The sequence below is a fragment of the Zonotrichia leucophrys genome, chromosome 3 (genome assembly GCF_028769735.1).
Source record: "Zonotrichia leucophrys gambelii isolate GWCS_2022_RI chromosome 3, RI_Zleu_2.0, whole genome shotgun sequence".
Lineage (NCBI taxonomy): Eukaryota > Metazoa > Chordata > Aves > Passeriformes > Passerellidae > Zonotrichia > Zonotrichia leucophrys.
The window spans coordinates 66862858-66885311 of record NC_088172.1 but is presented as its reverse complement, the minus strand read 5'-3'; the positions used below and the strand labels follow the sequence as shown (position 1 = coordinate 66885311).

General features: G+C 39.4%; 1 protein-coding gene across 5 annotated transcripts; it reads right to left on the bottom strand.

Annotated features, from left to right (window-relative positions):
- Positions 1-230: 230 nt before the first annotated feature.
- RNASET2 (ribonuclease T2) lies at positions 231-22062 on the bottom strand. 5 transcript variants are annotated; one of them, XM_064708643.1, is made up of 12 exons: positions 21816-21896; positions 21082-21298; positions 20239-20302; positions 17369-17473; positions 15412-15478; positions 10325-10380; positions 9346-9403; positions 8453-8523; positions 6026-6139; positions 3807-3852; positions 3522-3596; positions 231-1450 (listed from the first exon to the last, which is right to left on the bottom strand). In XM_064708643.1, the coding sequence occupies exons 4-12, from the start codon at positions 17455-17457 to the stop codon at positions 1259-1261; spliced, it is 768 nt and encodes a 255-aa protein (XP_064564713.1). In that variant the 5' UTR covers positions 17458-17473; positions 20239-20302; positions 21082-21298; positions 21816-21896; the 3' UTR covers positions 231-1258. The 5 variants fall into 5 exon arrangements, with proteins under 5 accessions (XP_064564713.1, XP_064564711.1, XP_064564712.1 ...); XM_064708641.1 differs by lacking the exon at positions 20239-20302 and having other exon boundaries at positions 233-1450; XM_064708642.1 differs by lacking the exons at positions 20239-20302; positions 21816-21896 and adding an exon at positions 21920-22062 and having other exon boundaries at positions 235-1450.
- Between the last annotated feature and the right edge of the window lie 392 nt (positions 22063-22454).

Here is a 22454-nt window from a genome sequence, read left to right as displayed (position 1 = left end):
GTTTGGCAGACCATAATTTCTTGGCTGTCAAAATAAATATCTAAGTTTCAAGAAAGGCCAAAGAAACTGAGAGCATTCTGGAATGGAAAGTTAACAGAGCATTAAATGAAAGGTGGTAGAGAAATAGGGACAGTCAAAAATGAGACTGTTTCTAACCCCCTCAAAATAACAAATTTGTTTTTCATACTGCATTTCATGTTTTCACAGTAACATCATTCTAACAAACAGATGGTTCCTTGAGCCATAATTGTCTTTATTTGGGACACACAGATCAACACAGCACTTTGGGGAAGATGTCATCAAAATTTGGTTCCCTTTAGAAACATCCATCTTCATGGCATTTTACTCATCATTATGGGGTAGAGATGCACTTTTGCCAATATCTGTACTTTTTACTGAAAATCTGGCAGTATTTATTGTTTCATCTATAAAAAGATGTTTCTTGGAACAAAGCAATGATGTGAAAATCTTGTTTTTATATACAAGTGCAGGCACTCACAAGTAGTAATGCTGAATGCTCAAACACAAAATTAGTAACAACATATTTCTAGGGCCTAACATCCTCCTGAACTAACATGTAAGTTGTAGAATTGGTTGTTCCCCAAGTCTGTATAGAGTTACTGTCATGGAAATAATCAAAGAACAGGTAAGGCTACCAATACAGTTTCCCTGAGATCTTTAAGGTAGAAAAGCCCAAACTTGGACAACATTATTATTTCACTAAGAAGCTATGGAACAGTTGTCTTTGGTCCACTGTGATCTCTCAGCAAAGAAAGGTTTAACACCTCAGAGGATATGATCTCTGTTCTGCACTTGGAGAGCAATTATGCAAGGCAGTGGCTATTACATCTGGGAATGGACCTCCAGACAGGTTTCAAGAGTTCTGTTTACAATATTTCCCTCTCAAGAAACTGCCACCTCATCTCAGAGACACAATCATCCTTTCAATACAAAGAATTAAGTTCCCTGACTCACTGGTAAAAACCAAAAAGCAGATAAAGTGGCAGACAACTGCATGACAAACTGAGAAGTCACAGTTCTCTTTTGAACATTGATTCAAACCATAAGCAAGCCAAAAAACCCAGACCATGCTGTAGATCAGATGCTGATCTCATAATGTGGACCACTCCTCTTTAATGGCAAAATAACTCTCTTTTCTAGCAGAAATCTTCACTATAGGTCTGTGGACAGAGGCTCATAACATTACATGAGTGTGGGTTTTGTTGCTGTTGAAAAAGTTTTTCAAACTCCCATGGCTTCATTTGTGATTTTGGACCTCTGAAGGATAATAGGTTGGGAGAGTATCATTGCAGACCGACAGCTCCGAAGTTCCAAGCTTCAAGTGAGCGTGCATCGCGTTGGATCCACCCTCCCGTGCTGTGCAGTTCACCAGCTGCAGCTCTTTGGTGAAGCAGAATTCAATCTGGCCAATTGTTTGTGCTTCTTCACCCTAGAAATATGAAGGGTAAGATCAGCCTCATGGGAAGGAGAAAGCAAATCAATTCTTCAGCTACATTGTCCCATCTATACAATACAGCAGTCATTTTTTGTACATTTCCCAGATAAAAAATGCAAAGAAAAGTACAAGAGGCATGCACTCTGAACAGCTTATAGTACATACTGTAACTCAGTACCAATCTGGGACTTGTCTAACTAGTAAGCCTCATTGTGAAATGCTGTGACACATTATCCTGGCCTTTACTCATCTGCACAATGACGAGCTCTAGCTGAACTCTGTGAATACTGAAGGGCACATGTGACCAGAAAGACACTTTTCACCAACTCTTCATAGCAGGACAGGAATTGAGGCAAATAAAATTCTCCATACATGAGAAGAGAAACTAAATTTTATAACAGCTTTTACACAAAAGAATACAGAAGCAAGCTGAAACAAGGAGCAGAAGTGTCATTTTTGGAATAGAGAACAGGCCAGGAAGAAAAATGCTGACTACAAATAAAGCAGGCAGGCATAGAGACCTTCCATGTGGCAAGAAGATTACAGGAAAATCCTCCCCAGTGCTCAGGTCTAACAAAACACAGAAAAAATGGTTTTGAAACAATTAAGCAGGACAAAAAGATATGTACAAGATAAAAGTAACTGAGGTGAGAAGTTTTTTTGTTTGTTTTGAATTTGTGTTGTTGGGGGGGGGTGTTTATTTCAGGGGTTTTTTTAGGAAACATAAGAACAGAGAATGTGTCTAGTCCATTTCAAACACTGAAGTACCTCCATCACGCACTTCAGGCATGGACAAGTCTAGAACTCTGAAAAAGGCCTATCTTCAAATACCTGATATGTACCTTTTCATTTCTATTACCCAATACCTTCAGCAGTTAAGTACAGGAGACCCAAGCTGTACATTACTTTCATGCAATTGGAACAGTATCTCAAGTGTACTAAAAGCAATGGCAGAACTAGAGTGAACAGAGATAGAAACTGGGGTTTGTGTTAGCCCTGTATTTCTTCCATGTCAAAAGGTGGGGGAGTATACAACCCACATTCAACGAAAATTCCTTTGTTCCTTAAAGTAACTTATAAACACATGTTAAAAATATTGTACGGTATAGATTTTTTTCATGTTAAAAAACATGAGTAGAAAAACCTCAGAGCATTACTAAAACAAGAGTTGACAACACACTCCAATAGCAACTGTATCTTAGCAGGATTTCATAAATTGTTGCCTGCATATGGGCAGTAACTCTGCCAAGAGTTCTGTAGTAAATCACCTTGAACAAGCTGAGATAAGAAGGAACCACTTATAAGAGTGAAAGCTAACATTGTGGATTTTGTTTCTTGCTTTATTTTTCTATAAGAGCAGAGTAACCTAGCTGAAAAAAAGGAAAGAAAGAGCTCTACAACCTACACATGTAATTGTTCAGAACACTATTTTGTTCCTTCAAAGGTACTTTTGGTTCAGATATGGTGACCTATGCTTTACATAACACTGTCTCTGTGTAGCACCCTCTCCACTGCATCATGATGCACAGCACAATTACTGCCAAGGAAAAATAAAGAGACATGGAAATTTGAGACATGCTTGGTTCAAAAGGAAAGACTACAGTGACCTCTTTAGGTATGGGCTCTATGGAACAATCTCAGAGACAAGCTTCTGAGTTGCTTTATTTCAGAAGGATTCTGACAGCAGCACCCTCACCAAGGCTGACATTCACTGCCTCCATTCAGCTCACTCTTGTTGGTTTTAGGAATCTGCCATGCAGCAACTAAACTTCAGCAGGCATGGTGGAAGCGTCCAGCTACAGCAATACCTCCAGCAGGGTAGTTAGAGCATTCATGCAAGAGATGCAGCTTTAAATCTTTTAAGACAAAGAGACCTTTAAAACCCAAGGCCAACAATCAAACAATACCTACATGCAAACAGCTGTAGACACAAAGAACACCTAGACCTAAGTTTCACCATACCAAAAATTTTTTCACTCTATTTTTGCTATATTTTTGATAGAAAGTGCTCCTTAAAAAAAAGTGGGTTTTTTTTTCCATTTTGGGAAGGTAGGGGAGTTTTTACCTCTTCTGGAGGAAGGCATTGTATCTTTGGTGTTACACCATAAAACCTTGTAAGAGTTTCCTTTATAACAGTCATCTGAAAAATTAAAAAGCTTATACAGATGAATAGGTCACAAGCATATCTTCCAACAGCTCCCACACTGGTTAAGCTCAAAAACTTTTATAAAAAGCACAACCTTAAAGAACTATAGAATTTCAAAAGATCATTTGCTCTACATAAACTAGTTGCCTCCTACTGAAAAAAGTCTATGCACATGATTTTGTTTTATTAAAGACTGCCTCTTACCTTGTAATATGAACTGCTTGGCTTTATCCCAGCTTTCAAGAGACAACTGAAACAAAGATAAAACATTTTTCCATGTTTCCTCTATGCAAACACACCTTCATAACCATTAGGTAAAACAGATCTTAAAAACCTGTCAAGCATTATGGTCATGGGAGCAAGGACATCCTGTCTTTCATTCTTTGCCAGCCTAGGAAAGGCTGTTTTCTGAAAGAACACTTCCCATCCAACTTGGAAGGGTCAGAAAGAACACTTTCCCATACCTTAACATGAGGAACTAGGATAGTTCAGTCTTCAGACAGCTAGAGGGAAGGGAGTTTCAGAGTGCTCTGGTCAGTGCCAGGGAGGGAATGCAGTTTAATTGCTTCCTTTCCCCTGCGTTCCTGCCACTGCAGAGAGCACAGGGGCAGACTGGTGAGGGTGTTCAAGGCACCCTCACATTCAAACACAGGATGGGCTTCCTGTGGTGGGAGACACACAGCACACTGGGAGAGGGATACAGCATGTCAATCAGAATCAGTGTTACAGTCAGGGCAGAAACTGCTCCTAATAGATACATTTTTGAAGAGGAAAAGCTGGTCACATGAGAAATGAGGAAGTGCTCAAGAACCTGTAGCCTGTGTACCGCTTCCTTTAGGCTCAGTCCTGAGAGGAGTTCACATTTCCAAGCGGACAAGACTCAGGACCTAACCCATGATGAGTCTGAGAGTCCCTACAGCTTCCTCTGTAAGAAGTGGGAATGGTCAGTACGTTGCAAGATTTAATCCATAATTGCTGATAATGCTCAACCCTTCCCTTCCAAGGTCAGTTTTGGCACAAGGAAGATTTTATCCAGCTGACTAAAGGACAAGCAGTTTTTCACTGTCATTTTACACTGGATATGAGGAGACCAAAAAAAAAGATGATGTTCTGTAAAATCTTACAGAAGGCTGCATTATGTCCTCTTTTTAATAATTTGATTTGTGGAAAGAACTTCTTTAACACTGACATTTTTTGTCTTTCAAGTAGAAATGACATACCATGAGAACATTTTCAGTCATTTTTCTCTTCAGTAAAGATAAAATTAATTATACTTATTTTCACAATAGATAATAAGCTTTGAGCAATTAATTTCAACATGCTTCAGTCTCTATTCTTTTGCAGTGTTGCACAAGCTGATACAGAGTCACATCATCGGTCACTGTGCCATCTGTAAATGTTTTAGTCACACCATCACAGCTACTTAGGCAATTGACTTAGACATCATTAATTTTAACATTACATATGACATGCTCAAACACTGAAAACCCTTTTAGAAAAATCTGCCAGTTTTAAAAGACATCTTCTAAACCAAGATGGGAGGGAAGAAAGGCTTATTTTCTTTGTGAAAAGGATACTGGCAGAGCATAAACAGGATGAGCTGGTTTGGGGTTTCTTTGGGGTTTTTTCTTGAGTTTTTTAAAGGTATATTTCTTTTTATGAAACTATTTCCTCTGTCAGATACTGTCCCCTCATGGCCAACAAATCTAAGTCAAACAACCTCTCTCACCCATACCAAGCACTGATCAGGAAAGGACTCTAACGTTCTGGCATTCAGCTACAGCCAGAACACATGTATTCAGCACTTGGACAAGCCACAACAGTCTCTCAAGACCTTGAATCTGGAATGGCCAGTGCTTTGGAACAAGAAGGAGAAATAGCTTCTAGGACAAAGCAAGGGGGTCACACCAGGGCTGTCACAAAGAACAACAAAGGACTGCCTGCAGCGACTGAACCCTGCACAACCTCCTCTCTTGGAGCTGCCTCTCAGCCTTTTCCCAGGATGTCCTGCATGATTTTGCCTGCAGCTTGTCCTTTCCCCTGAGCAGAGCACTGTCTTAAAAACAAGTGTTTGGGGTTCAGCATGATTCAGAAGTTTGGGGGGTTTGTCATCTGATTTAGAACTTTACAGGTACTATAGCTTTTGGTATCAAGATACAGCCTGTAAAGCTGCTCAAAAATTTACTGGCTCATGCTGTCTAGAAGGATGCTGCTAAGAATGATGCTGGCTTATCTGACTGAAGTGACCAGAGACTGCTTCTCAGGGTAACAACTCTTCCTCTGAACTTCAGTACTAAAAATAATTTATGCTAATTCTCATTTCCTCTCTGCCATCAGATTTTTAGACTTTCATTTGAGGCTAGATCTGAAATCTTTAGGAACTGTTTGAAATAAAAGCCAGATAATTGAGTTCATTTACGTACCCATTGAGATCAACATGCTGGTAGAGTTCTATAGCTTTACCGAAGTATTTTTTCTGAGAATTAAGGACCTCAAGTGTGGCTGCACAAGTGCCATGTTTGTCCCACTCATGTTTCCTATAGGAGAAAAGCAAAATGCAAATTTTACAACACACTGTTTGTAGACATATGTGCTGTACAAGCTAGCCATTGTACTTAAATCATGTATCCAAAAGGCTACACATGTGGAGTAGGATACTGCATTCAAATTTATCACACATATAAAAAGTAAACCCAAACAAGATCACTTCCACTACTTCAATTACAGCAACATCTATATATTCACGAAGTAAAGACATATAATGCTCTTATGATACAATGCCCTATCAGTGGATTTACACAAAGACATTTGGTGGTCAGAATGCACAGAATTCACCTTGAAAATTACTACATCTATGTTTTTTGTAAGTTTTAATGGAACCTTTTGTGTTAAACGCACTTTCAAAACATTAATTTTTTTTTTCTGAACTCAGAAGATTAAGCCTTATTTTGGGTAAAACAGTGAAATTGCACAAGCTGCTAGATTTTAGCATCAGCTTTTATGCTAGCCTGTGGCAGAATTTTCATAGGTCTCCTCTCGAGTCTTGCTTCTAATCCACTATCCTTTCTCCTAAAAGGAAGGAACAGAGAGCAAAAGAAATTCTTGCAGTGCACAGCAGACAAACTCAAACAGGACAAAAATTGGGAAAAAGACAAATGTTTTTATCAATTCTAAAGTCCTTTGAAAGACTAAGCAGTATAACCTTTAGTGACACTGCCTGCAAATGTCTTTTTTTAAAATTATTTTCAAATTTTCACAATCCACTTGTACTACAAAGGTATCAGTTCAGCAGATGTACACAAAGATTACCTAATCACAAACTCCTGCCATCATCACAGCGTCCTGTGACCTGATGGTGCCTTAAGTACATCATCAAAAAGCAGACAAGGACAACTATTATCCACTTGAAAGCCTACCTTAGAATTGTCCATTTATACTAAAAACTTCAGATTTTTCTTAAGGAATTAAAACACCTTAAAAGAAATTATGTTTGGATCTAGAGAAACAGTGTACTACTTCTCAGCAAAAAATTAATACAGCAACTGTGGTGTCAGGAGATTTGAGGCAGGGGAGAAGATGCTTTACTGTAAGATTTTCACTGTATCTTCCCAAATTTAGCCTTGTAGAGAGTTCTCATCTTGGCTGTAACATTCAACACAACTGCATGTCAAATGAATTGTTTATTGCCTAGAAGAATCCAATTTCCATGGGCAGATTTCTCCATAAGGGATTTTAAATAACTAATGATAAAAGACATCATAGTTTTAAAGTAAACAGAAGCTCTTTTAGAGGTAAACTTAGCAAGAAATATAATTAGGTTGGATCAGAAGCAGATAATAGTCAGATCCAAAGGGCTACTAAAACAGCAGCAAGCTAGAGGCAAGGCCTTGCATGGATGACAAGGATGACAAATTCAGTTCAGGGACTGTATACATGCATGTCTGTAAAACGAATGGTGATGCACCTGCCTTTTGAAGGGATTTAGTAGTACTTATATTGAAGTGTCCTGCTCTTTCTATAAAGGCAAAAAACAGAGGGCCAAAGACCTGCTGGCATTCAAGAAGCCTTTTATTGCTACCATGGAACTGCTATTGGAGTGGTTTGGCGAAGTCTGCACTGACAGTGCCTGTGAACAATCATCTGCAGCAAGCCAAGAATGCACCAGGCCCAAGTGAGCCTCTAGAATGGACAGAGGCTTTAGTTTCCACAAAATATTTACCAAGACTTTAAGATTATACTCTTCACAATGTCACACTGCTTTGCAGCACAGCCATTTCAAAGGAAAAAAAAAAAAGATACTGACCACAGCTACAGGTGTTCATCAAGGCCTCCATCCTTCTGCACCTCTTGCACCAATGAGCTTGGTGGTAGCACAGAGCTGCTGTCAGTAACTTCACTGAAAGGGAAGTGGCTACCATGGCACAGTGTATTCTATTTCTCTATTTTCTCTTCTATGAGGAAGCCCAAAACAAAAGCTGTCTCAAGATCAGCAACACAGTGAAACTAGCTAGGGAAAGAGATCTGGAAGCTGCTCTTGCAGCTACCTGTGATATCCCAGGAGTGCTACTGCTACTCAGATTTAATGTGTCAACAGAAGCTGCTGCTTCTCCCTGGGGATAAAGGGAGGAAACATTTTCTCACTAAGTTTCATTTCTCTAAAACTTCTTCTATAGCCCTCTCTTCAACAGCTGTATTTTATAAGAGAACAGATCTATACTATAAATGAGACTGGTAAGACACACTGCTTCAGTGGCCACCTGGACACTTCCTCTAATGCACCTGAAGAACTACTCAGACAGATTTTTGCAAAATAATATCCAAAATGCTTTTTAGGGCTTTTTTGTACTCACCAGAACTGAGTGCGATTCAGAGATGAATGAAGCACATCAGGCCAGTAGTGTCTCATGTCTGACAAAAGATCCTAAAAATACCACAATTAATAAATGCACCTAGAGCACTGAAAAGCTGTTTCTTATACAATCTACATATATTGACAAGTTTTCTACAACTGAAGCCTCATCTTTCAGTGTCCATGACTGAAGAAAAAGAAAAGATCTTTTTACCCCATATTCTGAAAATGCTGTTGTTGGAGGTAACAGGTACATCTGCCTAAATATCTGAACATACTACTACTGACACATTGCCTCAAAGCAAGACTTTCCTTCAACTGTACCTGCAGAAGTTGTTCAATCATGCAGTGTTTCATATTTGTCAGGCTCAAGTCCCCTATCTCTATCTGCATTTATAAAACCTAAATGAATTTTGTTGAATTAAATACACTGGGGTTTTTTTTACGTAGAAAAAGAACAAAAAGAGGACTAATGGCCTAGGAGAAAACATACAGAAAACAGTATTCTGAGCTCTTAGTTTCTTTATTTTGATTTTGCAGTAGAAAATGTGAAGGGAGAAACCCAACTGACTGACTCTCTTCTCACAGGTGCTTTTTGTCACTGCAGATCCAGCACCTATGTGGTGGTGGACCTCTAGATTTTATTAAGGAGGATGTGGCTGAATGAGCCAAACTTCATGTTCACAAAATCACGTAGGTACAGATGCTAATGATCACAAGGAAGGCAACTTTAAATAGTACTAGGAGCACTAAAAGAATTTCAGGAGTGCTTAAAAACCCACACCCCTCAGTAAGCATTAGGAGTGATATTGTGAACTGCAGATTTTGCATACAGGATGTGCAAAAGTAACTGCACTTAGCTCTGCCTGGTATGTCTGTTTTTGTTTTAAATACCTTGATCTCGGTGACATTGAAATGCCATGTTCTGTTACAGTCTTCAGCTCTGTCAGGCCTAGGAAAGCAAAATAAAATTGAAAAAAGGTGTCTCTTAACTCACTACTGGTAACTAACATATCATTATCCTGAATTTTAAGTATGCAGGATTATAGCTGGAGATCTTAAAAATGCAAGTAAACCATAAGAACCTACAGTGGTTTAGAAGTAAAACCTTTGGTCCCTTTCATTCTATGTAAAAGTCATTTGGGTGTGCCAATGACTTGGAAAGGTCTTGCACATGATGTCACTGGTGTCACTACTGACATCACCTCCTGAATTGCTGTCCCATCTGATGTTCATGCAAGTGTCACCAAGACACTCTCAGGGAATCAATACATAATGATGTTCACTTTTCCAAGAGGCACAGCTTAAACTCCTGTACTGATTTTAGCCTGTATCTGTCTGGAAAACTTTTGGATTGCTGCCATTGGCATCAATTCCAGTGAGGTGATTCTTTTGAAGAAAATTAGTTTTTCTTACACTTCTGCAAAATTTGTGTGGTGATAAGATACTTAAAGCCAAAAGCAGTCATGAGAAATTAACAAATTCTTTTTACTCAGAGAGACAAAAGAAAAGAAGTGAAACAATAGTTCCCTTTGTGCTTGAGGCTATTTCTGATCTTAAGAGGAGGCATGTAAATAAAATGTTTATGCGGCCAGAGAACTTCAACAAGTCATGAGATATAGAAGTGAATTTCAGTTTCATGTCAAACCATCAGGTTTTAATTTTTTTTCAATCATAAGAACAGACAGATTAAAATCTCCAAAAATAACTCCACAAAAACCCTCCCAAAAAAACATCACCAAAAAACCCCAACAAAACACACAAAAAACCCCAACAAAAAAACCCCCACCCAACAAAACCAAATCACTAAACATCCTGGTACAAAATTTATTTTTCCTTTTCAGGCTGAAATAAAACCACTCTTTGATCATACCACAATCCATGGATTGTCCAGTACTTTGGAGGGTCATGACAATCATTAGCATTCATCTGTAGGAAACAAAAACACAGAGTATTTGCTGCATGTATCCAGGCAAAAGTAAAACTTCATTCAGTGATGGCCCAAGGTTCTACTGCGGCATGCCAACTTTTCCTTGCCAAACCAGGAACTGGTGAACTCCAGTTACTTGAAGCTGTCATGGATTATGCCACGTAGGGAACCACTGGCATTAAAATTTTCAAGCAGATCAGTAAACTCTGAACAGACAGGGTAAAAAGAAGATAAAAGGACAGGTTGTGAGGTAACAGAAAGTAGCCTGATCCATGCTGAATGAACAGAGCTTTATCTACATTTATAGTTCTCCAGGTGGCAGCTCTGTATTTTTCTCATAACCACATTTTTTCAAGGAGTGCAGAGCCATTGAAGTGAAAACATTCAAAATAAACCATATTATTGGACAAGCACAAAACCCTCTTTAAGCATTCAGGACTAGTTTTATCATTGTATTGAAAGTGAAAAATACAAAGAAGTGATTAAATATGTTGCTTATTCTAAGTAAAACAGACTTATGCTTTAATGATTTTGACTTGCGGTTCAAGGGAATGGAGAGAAAACGAAAGACGAAATACCTTCCTACAAAAACAGAAAAATAGAGCCTCCAATAAAAACTGTTGATAATACAGGAGAAATAGCCTACACTTTAATTACTGTTTAGACCAGAGACATGCCTGAAAAGAACAAACTAAAAAAAAAAATCCATGTCACACATCACAGAATACCATTACTGTATTTTCCCTGATTATTATTCTTAGTAAACACTTTTTGCCATTAACTAACAACCTCCCCAGACGTTCTTTCCCCATAATAATAGCTTTCCTTTTGGGCTCTGCATTCTGTTGTAATTATGCCACAATGCCTTTTATGTGATGCCAGAGCAAGAGCAGAGTGTAGAGAGCAGCAGAGTCAGGCCTGTAATCTCACTAATTGCCTTCCACATGCCACAGGCCAGTGGCAGCAAATCTGCAACTTCTGCAAGACTTTCTTGTTCTGTGTCCATGTCCTTCCTCTCCTCTCCTCTCCTCTTTTGCCACTAACAATACAAGCAATTATACCCAGCAAAAGGTTTTTTTCCTGAAAGGAATATTTTGAACAAACACACACTGAAAATGCCTATTAGTATTGCTCTGTCATGACACAAGCTCTGTGGGCCTGGAGGGGTTTGGCTATCTAGCCCAAAGTACAGCAAATTAATAGTCAACAGCTTGCTCAACTGAGGTGGCAACAAGAACAGTGCAATTGTGCTCTTTATTCAGCCTTTAACTGCAGTTCTCAGACATGCTAATGGAACACCCAGAGTATTTCAGATTTAAAATCATGGCACTGACCTTCCTAGCAGTTTCTTCTATCTGTTTCATCAGACTCTTGGCGCTACCCTGTGCCCTGGCAGAACTGGGAGGTCAGCACAACCTCCAACACATTAGTTCACACTCTGCATGCTTTGGCCAGCTTCACTCAATCTCCTATTTCATTCTAACCTTAGTATCCCTCCAACATTAGTTTTAAATCAGTATCATAAAAAATGCAAATGCTGGTGTGCAAAGCTGGGTACCCCAGCTTGCTGGTGCAAAACCACTTCTAGTCAGCCTTCCTGTTTATCACAGACTGCTGAAAGATTAATTCAATCTCTAGAGATTGACTGACTAGAAACAGAGGTACAAAAATTTATTTTCAAGTGAGCACTGGATCCCAGAAAGCCCTACATACCTAGATTCAATTGAAAAAGAAGCACTGTTTTCTCCTGTTTTAAAGCAATCTGATAATCAAACCAATCCAAATGAGCCATACATGACCTATAAAACTGAGCAAAGGCTGGTGAGGCTGTAGAGCACCCACCATGCTGAGGGAACACTTCAGCAGAGGGATTAGCCTATTTGCAGCAGCAAGTCATTGCCCAAACAGCATGTGCCAGAAGCATGGAAGCTTTTATCTCTGAAATGCCAAAAAATGAAATACCACTGGCATGTCCCAGAAGTGTCACCTGTTGAGCTGCCCAAGTTACAAATCCCTTGGTACAGCAGCTGGTAAATGTGAGAGTAGTGCTACTGGAACACATACAGATACAACAAATTGAAATAAAAAAACCAGCTTCTGGGAAGTGAAATATTTACTCCTGTTCTCCTTTCAAATCACCTTGCTTAAGTAAGTCATCTCTTTAACGAAGATAAATTATATGTTTTGTAATGAAACATGGCAACTGCAAAGAAAAGTTCTTGCTTTTCAAACTATGGAAAGAGTTCACCTCCTCAACTACTTCCCCTCAAATGGTGTGCAATTACTCCCTTTCCTCCTTTAGTCACTTTAATTCTTTCTGTATTATGCGACTACTTCTATTTTTACCAAAAAAAGAAGGAAAACTAGTATTTCTATTCTTCACTTAAGCCTCTGCTATAAAATTATTGCCAAAGCCTGAACTTAAGAAAATTTTTTATCTCATCTCATATTGAAAATTAAAATTAAAAAAAAATCATCTGTTGCTTAACATCCAAGCTTGAATTCAGGCTGTTCTGCTCATTACTCTATTCTATTGTCCTTTTTTTGACTCTTTAATAAGGACATATGTGAAGAAAAAGGCAGATGACAGCAGGTACCATTTCTTTATTGTCCTTCCCATTCCTAACAGAGAAGGAACTTAATAACTTACAAACTTGCACTTTTTCCACATTTCACACACACAAAAAAAACCCAACCACATAAAAAATTCATCTTTTTGCAATCCCCAGGATGCAAAAGCTGAAATAATAGTTATCTTTGTAAGTTCTGGAATAAAAGGTTTTCACAACTCTATAAAAAGGGAGCAGGAAAGTCCCTCTTCTTGGCCTTGAGTTGCTCTTAAGTCACACTCATTTGTTACTGAAAAGTGTGGCATGAATTAGCCACAGGCACAATTTTTTAAGGAAACTTGAATTTCATAGTCACTTGAGGTCTGTGACTCTAGCTTAGATATCTCTGCATAAGACATAGTCACCTTAGGACAATTATATGGCACTGGAATTTCTAATCACATTGCAAGGAAGAAAATCTCTTCCTCCTTCACACTTTTCGCTGTAGTAGTCAGTAATTAGGTCCTGGAGTTATCACTGCTGCTACGGTATCACTTTATTTTAATGAGATAGTTTGGAGATATGATTACAAAACACTTCCCAATTTAATTGTGCCAATCACACTCAGTATTAAAGAGCATCAGCTGAACAGTTACTTTTTAAAGCCCAGGAAGAGCTGGGAGAGATGTACTCTCAAATTTCTGGCATGCTGATCTGTGCCCTCTAAAGTTTTTGGGCCTTCAAAAGCCTAAAAAACTTTTCAAGCACAGATCTCCAAAACAGGTAGGAGTTAAGAAGGAGCTCATCCACATACCTTAAAAACACACTGTGTGAAAGATTCTCTAATAAGACTCCTTTACACAGGAGACATAAACAAAGAAGTACTTTCAGAAAAAAAAAAAAGTATCTCACGGGTTTTTGCCATAAATGCTATAATGACTTTTGCTGTTTCTTTCACAGCTTTTTCCTTTCAAAATCATGTCAAGAGTTTTAAACTGAATAATAACACTAAAAATATTTACACCCTGAAAAACACCAGTTATATATAAATACACCAAACACACAAAAGAATCTACCTACTTAAAAATACTTAAATTAATTCCCGAATTTAGGAATTCCTCTTATGTAAAACAAGAAAGCTATTATAGCAGCACAGTTGAGATCTTGTGTTGTCATAAGACTCGATGGGAAACTATAAAAAAAAGTTACTTAACATGATTTTAGTATCTCTTTCTTTGCACTTCTTTGAATGCCTCTGTCCACTTCTTACTACAAAATATTACAAGAAATCAACAAAGGGCAAGGAAGCCTACATTTTCTGATGCTCAATACCTTCAATTATTCACTTCAACTTCACTAGCAGGTTACGCAAATTATTTGTCAATTTATCAATTACTCTACCCTGGAATTCAGAGGAGTAACCAGCATAAATATACAGTGGGAAAACTGGTTGGTAGGGATTATTTTTTTAATTTTGTGTTGTTTAATCTTTCTTTTTTTTTCCCAATTGCTCTCATCTCGTTCCTGTAAGCAAGCTCATTCACTGCTACTGACTTTGAACACTGACCCGTGCTGGTCACTACAAACTCTTCAACACCAACATCTCTGCTTCAAGTCAGTAACAATGATGTTTAATCAACAGAAAATCAGACACAAATTGCATCAAATCTTTCCTTATTTCCACACAAAACCAGGCAAAAAACAGAACAGTGGTCTCAGTCACACACATCTGACTTTTGTTATTGATATTACCCTCCACGTTCATCTGGCTGGACCTGAAGCTATTGCATTATCCACAAGGTTCTTCTACCTTGTGTCAGTAAATCTGATCATATTTTTTACTTAACTGTACAGGAAGAGACCTTTGAGTACTTCCAGTACAGGAAAAGTCTTCTACTTATCAGATGGTAGTAGATACTTAATAGCAACAGTATCCCCTCTTAGCTGTGCTTTGACAGATCCATGCTGGAAGGCTGGGTTCATACACCTCAAATACAGCAAAAAATGCAGAAATCCTCAGAGACACCTGCCACAACACCTTTGTAGCTCTCTTTCCTGACTGAATCCGCATTTGATGACATCATAGAAATACTGGAGTCATAATTACAAAGCTAAAAGCCTTATCGTGCAGCAGAGAGTTCAAATACTGAACTGTCATCAGCCAAACAAGGCAAGTCTTCCTGCAGAGTCTGATGAAAGTCTAGGATTAAGTTTATAACTAATAAAATGTCACAAATCCTGTAACAGGCTTAGTGTACAGTACACCCTACACTGACAACTCTATCTGTAACTCACCACAATCTTTCCTGTTATGGCTGCTCTGCATCACAGGAGAAATAGCAAAAGTTGCATTAAGATCAGGAAAAGCCCTTATAAAGGCATAACCAAGATTAAACACTTAATGGGCTTTAGTCACTGTTTTCATACATTTATTATCCAATGCTACCTTTGTTAGGATAAAAAGAGAAACAAAAATCTCACCTTACATACAGTCACTGGCCAATGATGAGCAAAGTAGAGCTTTTTCCAGGCATGAGGGTGGATGTCACTGGAGAGAGACAGACAAATTTATTTTTCTGCAAGTATTTTAAAAAGAGGAACACCTTCAGGAACACACTCCAAACTAATGATTCAGAGAGAAACAACACATAGGGAAACATGCTAATATCCCCATTGTTAAACAAATTCTCCTTCTGCCACCCTCTACCCATAGGCTTTCCATTTCTTCAGTATGCAGAGGGGAAAGAAAACCCTCAAAAATTTGTTCAAGAAGTGTTGGAAGCCTGTATCACATAATTTCTATAGAGGCCTTTTCCAACAGTTTGGAGCAGATCTATTCTGGTTAAGCAGATATAAATCAAAAACCTGTTGAATCAGACAATACACCAGATATATTTAGTTATTAAGCAACCAGACAAAGTAATTAAATAGAACAGCAAATGGGAAAAAATAAACGGAATTGTAAATTATTTTAACTGACAACATCACGTGCAGAACTGTCAAAATAAGTTGTTATTCTCTGGAAGCTAACAGCCACTTGTCAGTCATTAGTTCTTGCTAGAGGATATATTACCAAAAGAAAAATTAAAAAAAAAAAGTAAAAGACCAAGCTAATTCTCAATTTGAGGACAACCTAGGGATGCTTCCATGTTATATCACATGCCAGTTTTTTTCTCTAGTTTTTCTACTTTGCAATGGCCACATTTTCTCTTAAGCATTCACCTGTATCTATACAATTTAGAAGAATAACTATGGAACTTACCAGGCATAGCCACAATGAAAACTATTAACACTTTTATAGGGGTCTTCACTGTTGCTGTAAAAACCTGAATAGCAGAATTGCCCTATATTGCAGAGCAATTTATTTCCTTGGTTTTAAAAGGCCCTAGCTTAGAAATGATCTTTCATTAGACATTTCATTTGATCTTTTCGTCTGTATTTGAAATAGCAGCTGAACTTCTGCAATGTCAATCATGCCAGAATTCTCCCAGAACACACTTTGTGGCTAAGGAAGATCAGAAAACTGTACTTATTAAACAGAGCTGGAACCCAAGGAAAGCCATTTTCAATATCTATGCAGCTGCAGAGATATTCTCCCTTCTCAGGATGTGAGGTCTCATGCTCTGTGCAGCTCAGGAAGCTGCCTCTAGAGCTGACTCTTTGCCAAGATGGCCAAGCTAGAGCCTAAATCCTGGGGATTGAAGAAACATCAGCACAGTGTCTAAGCTACCCACCAAGTGCAATGCAGGCACTGAAAAATTCAGCACTGAACTGAGCACCCCTAACCACTGTCTTGCCAAAGCACTAAAAGGAAGCAGAAAAGTTTATTTCCTCTTATAATGCAATAGGAATTTCAACTCTGACCACAGAAATGTGACTTAGGGTGTGGTTTCTCCCATGGCCCATTGGTATTGAAACTCAGATTTTCCCAAGGGGCAACAACCATGAAAAGGTGATGCAGCAATCTGATACAGCCTCAGTTGGGATGCCACATGAAAAATAATTTTATATTGTCAGAATTGAGAAAACAGCAAGGAAAAGAAATATAAATAAAAGAGTAAACAATGCAACAGTTAGTGCAGTTCACGCCACAGGGATGACTCCAGATTTTTTGCTGTGAGTGTCAAAATAAATTTCAGTTTTTGTCATTACCACATCACAACTCTAAATGATGAATGTATAGGAAGATGAGAAAAGTTTCAAGTGCAACAAATGGAATTTAAGTTTCCCCTCTTTCTTCACGCTGACACATCTAAAGGTTTCCTCAGGCGTGATCCTTGCTCCTCCTGCTAATGTAGTCACCTTACTATAAATCACCTAAGGGTAGAATAACACATCAAAAATAGTACATAATAACAAATTTACATTAGAAGTTAAACCATTCTGATGTGCATTTAAGAGTGAGTTGTCAGATGTTTCATTTAAAAGCACAACTTACCTTTGAATAAAAGTATCTGAAGTACACCAACAACACAGTGCCATGAAAAACCAACCCAAAATCCAATAGTGCAGCTTGGCAGGTTTCATTTTGTTATCCAAATAGCTGTAAAAAGGTGTTGAAAGAAGAAATCTGTTACCTATCCAACACACTTAAATGTTAAAATGCAAAAGAAACCTACTATGCCAGAAATAGGAGGTAATGGTAACTCTAGATTAGATTTACAATCATGGGTAAATGGGGAAGTCTTTCAGGGCTGTGCCTGATTGCCCAGCTTGTATGTAATTTTTATAAACTAATGTCATCAAAGATGAGATCACTGTTTCCTTTTTTCCTTCACTTGCACACAGTTGCCACAGAGCCACCTTCCAATTAACAGAAATATATAAATCTTCTACAGGCCTATATTTCTGTAATGAAGACTCTACTTGCAGTCAGCTCAAATGCCCAATGTGATTCATTAAAGAAACTTTGAACTTAATATTGAATATTCGTGTTGGATTGGCCAAGGCCGAAATTAGAAACTTGCAGGAAGCCAAGGATGATTTCCAAAGCAGAAATTCTGCCTGACTGCCAGTTGACTGCTAAGCTAATATTTTTTTTTTAAATGCTGATAAAACGACATGAAATTTCTGTTCTTGTTATGAACCTGAAATAGCCTCGATGGAACCATGCACAATTTGCCTAATACTTCATGGACCTTAGAAGTCAGGGGATTAAAAAAAAAAAAATTTAAAAAAAAAAAATCAACCTTCACAAACAGAAGGACTTCTACTTGTCTACTTGGCACAGGTCAAAAATTCCAAGTGTCTCCCACATCTGCCAGCCATTTCACAGCATTTCAAACACTACCTTCGACAAAGGGATGTACATGCACATATTTAAATGCAATGCAAGTTATTAAAGCCTCACCAAAACTACTTCCCAGCCTTCTTAAAATGACAACCCTGCACCATAAGACACTGTGTGTAACCTAGGTGAGCTTTCAAAGACCTTTCACTACATTAGTCGTATTTTTTTTCCTATGGATGTTTTTTTTTAATTCATTCTTACCACAGTCAAGTAAAGCCTGTTTTGACACCAGCAAAGACATGGCTGATTCAGCCATTACACTGAGAAAACTCAGCATAATTCATATTCCCAGTTCATTATAAAGAAGAACATTTTCCCACAGTTATGTGGCTCTGGACCCAGCCTGCAGAACTCCACAGTTCTGCAAACGCCGTGCCAGAGCTGAAGTACAAAGGAGGGAGCTTCCCCCCTTGCAAAATGTGTGGGGATTTCAAAACTCACAAGGGGCTTGGGCAACAACTGTAACGTGAACCAGATAAATTTATCACAAGGTCTTGCTAAATTGTGAGGAAGCTAACACTTTTAAGACATTCTTCCATTTCATACATAAATGCCTCTCTAGTTTGTAATACACACGTTATCAAGGTACTTGGCCTAACAGAAGATATAATCACATAAATATTAGTTGCCAACTGTTATCTTCCTGATCTACTTTCTTAAAAATACCAGAAGGAATTTCACCAGGTAAAATAAGAAAAAAATTAGTAATTTTTAGAAGATCATTTGGAGAGTGCTACTTGTATGGAAAAGCAAACAATTATGCAGAACTGAACTTCAGCAAAAGCTAGCCAAAGAAAGATATATATGCTGTATTAAAGAAATTTATATTGTTATACAGGGTATAAAAAAAGTCACAAGTAAGTAAGTAAGTGCTGGATAGCCAATTTCCCCAAGAGTTCTGCACCTTAAGTGATCTCCAGTCTCATCATTTGAACAACAGGAATTAATGATGTGAGATTCTGTTTATAGACCTGCTTAATGGTTTCATCTTCTGTTATTTTGAACTGAAAACCAAGCAAGCAAGACTACTTTTCTGCATGAAAAACTATAAAGACAAAATTTGGAGAGATATAAGAAGTGTAAGATTCATGTAAAATTCTGCCCCACCTACAACAAGCAGGAAGTACCACTTAAAGGACAGCAACATCACACATCACCAAAAAAAAGCTGCACTCCACAAAGGTGTGGAAGAAACATCTTAAGGAAACATCTATGAAAGAAAAATAACCCAGCAAGCATTACAGCATTTCTTTTGATGTCAGTTTGTAGATGGAAAGAAGCTTTTTTTTTCCCAGTGACTAAGCAGCAAAAAAAGCATAAAGGTAATTGTCTGCTTTCTCACTGGACTCTTATGTTTGACCAAGTAACTACCAGGAACAGAAAGGGGCTTAAAAAAATGCTGCCATCAGAGCAGAAGAAGGTGCTGATTTATTCTACATATTGTTCTGAGCCCTGCAACCAGAACATAGGGCAACAAAGCAGGTTTGAAAACCCCCAATCTGTAACTTTCACTTTTTTCCACTGATAAGCAATACATACATTCTCTAAGGATTTAGCTCAGAAGACAACCTAGTGTGGGATAGGTCCCACACTATCAAGACAGATTGAGTGATTTATTCAAGCTGACTTTTTGTCTGTGACATTGATGGTGGGGGGTGAAAAATGCATCAATTTCACCTTAAAGACAGCTGAATGATGTGCATTTGAGAAAATACACACATCCAAATGAAAACTGCATTAACAACTAAAATGCATAGAGCACATTTTTAATAAAAACTGCTTCTGTTTACTAAAAATACACTAGATTACTAATTTCACAAATACAATAAAGAACAGATATAACAAATTTTACACCAACTTTTCTCTAGTAAGAAACAGGGATTTTATATTATGAAAGTTAGTTACAAAAAAAAGTCAAGACCTTCCAAAAGATGTCATAATGTAGAAAACTTAAAACTTCAAAATGAAACCTCTACACATAGATAAAATTATTACTTGACACTAGGTTATCAACTCACTTTTATTATGTATAAAATTCCAAAGGGCAAGAACAGCTTTGGGATTACTCTTGGTTTACTGTACCTAGAACAGGAATGCAAAACACGTGTTTCTGTGTGAGTTTCTCTGTGTTAGTAACCCAGTCAGGGCAAGGTCAATTTCACTAACAATATTAGCATTGTTCCATGCTGTTTTCAAAATTACCTGCCCAGGCTTATCAAACACTAGAGAGAACCTGTAATAAACATTGAGGAAATCCTCCTTTAACACATTCACTATAGTTTGAATTCTAATATACCATCTTGAGGGGAGTGATGATGTAGCACATGCTTCTTTTGGACACTAGCAATTAGTCACTTCTTATTTTACTCCCTTATTTCTGTTTTGCTTTTAACAATTAGCTTGACTAGCAAGCCTCTCATTAACATAATCTCCTGCTCTACGGTTTAGTTCAGCATGTGAAATCAGAAGAGAAGATGCTGCAGAAGAGCATTCAAGCATCAACGGGAGATGCCCATGGTTATGACACAGCATGCACACAGCTAAACGCCGGCAACAATGTTCACAGATAAGATTTAGGACAGTTAGCCTGGCATCTAAAGCCATAAAAACGAACACCCAAGGCTTTGGTAGCATCCCTAACAAATCAGCATGCGCTGCATCTGCCACAACGAGTTAGACAAGCCAAGTCACAACACTGTGTGCCAGAAGCATTAACTTAACTTACAACAACACTCTAAGCTCCGGCAAGTTTTACCTCCACTGCCCACTCCCAGCTAGCCGTGCATCCCAAGGCCAAGTACTGGTCCGAGTAACTGCAAAAGGCTTTTCGAAGCCTTTTCAGAGCTAATACTCACGCTCACCGGCACGGCACGATTTCAGCAGCGCCCCTCTCACAGCGTTCAGCGCGATGCGGGCTCTCTCTGAGCGGGGTTGGGTGACCCGGAGGGAGCAGGGGCCGCGCTCAGCCCCGCCGGCTTCCCGGGGAAGCGCCGAGCTCGGCGACTCCTCGCCCTCCTCGCAGGGCAACCAGCACAGGGCTCGGCTCACCGATGTCACTGCGACAGCAGACAGCCCTAACTGCAGATAAACAATCATTACGGAGGCGTCTGCACAAACTCTGAACAACGCAAATCTCCCAAGCACCGGAAGCGGGAGGCACCCAGGCGACAGAAGGAAAGTGTAAAAAAAAAAACCCAAAAAATAATATTAAGAGTTTTCCTGCCTCTGGGAAATGCTGCCATTTATTTGGCTGACTTTCGATTTGCTACGCATGGAATTTAAAGCATAAGAAGTGAAAGCAAACACAAGCTGAGTCCGCGCCAGGCCTGCAAGTCCCTTAGCTGTTCGCGCATGTGAGGGTTCCAGTGGCAACTGGCAGGTATTAAAGCCGACTCAGAAACACCTCGGGCGGCCGGAACCGCAGCTCCTGCCTGCCCAGCTGCCAGCGCGGGAGCGCAGCCCCACGGCGGGCAGGGAGCGGGAAGAGGGAGCCGAGAGAGGCCGGAGCAGGGACACGGTCAAGTCCGACCTCCGCTGCCTCGCGTTCAGACCTCACCACAGCTCAGCACGCACCCCCCGTCCCCGCCCGTGTTACCTTCGGCCCGCCGCCCCGGCGCTGCCCGCAGGAGCTGCCCGCCCTCTCCCCGGGCCCGCCAGGCCCCGCCCCGGAGGGCGGCTCGGGGCGGCACCGCCGCTCACCTCGGCAGCTGCCCGCGGCCTGCCCCGGCACTGGCGGCTGCTGGGGCCGCACACTCTCGGAGAAAGCGGCCCCGCGGCATCCCTGTGGCCAGCCGGGTACCACGGGAGCAAGGCACTGCGAGCGCGGGCAAGAAAGGAACGGCGGGCTGCGGGGGAAGCAGTTTATGTGGATGTTTTGGCTCGTCCTGCTGTTTTGGTTGGTTTTTTAGCATAGTCAAGGATTTAGTTATGTTGGTTTCATACTGAGCATTTGCGCGGCACAGAGGTCTTCGGGAGTGCGATGGTGAATCTACATAGGAGTCTACTGACTGATGCAAGGCCAGGAGCTGACACAGGCGTCTGTGGCGTGCTTCTCCAAATAGAGAAGTTTGAAATGTAACAACTCGTGTTTGGAAGCAGTAGGAAGTTTCTTAGGAAGGAATCAAAAAGGATGAGTCAGAACTTGGTTCAGTATTTTCTCAGCGGTATGTAAAACTGTGAAACATATTCTGACCCTTCTTTCTCTGCCGATGCATGACTCATAAATACAAAGTGT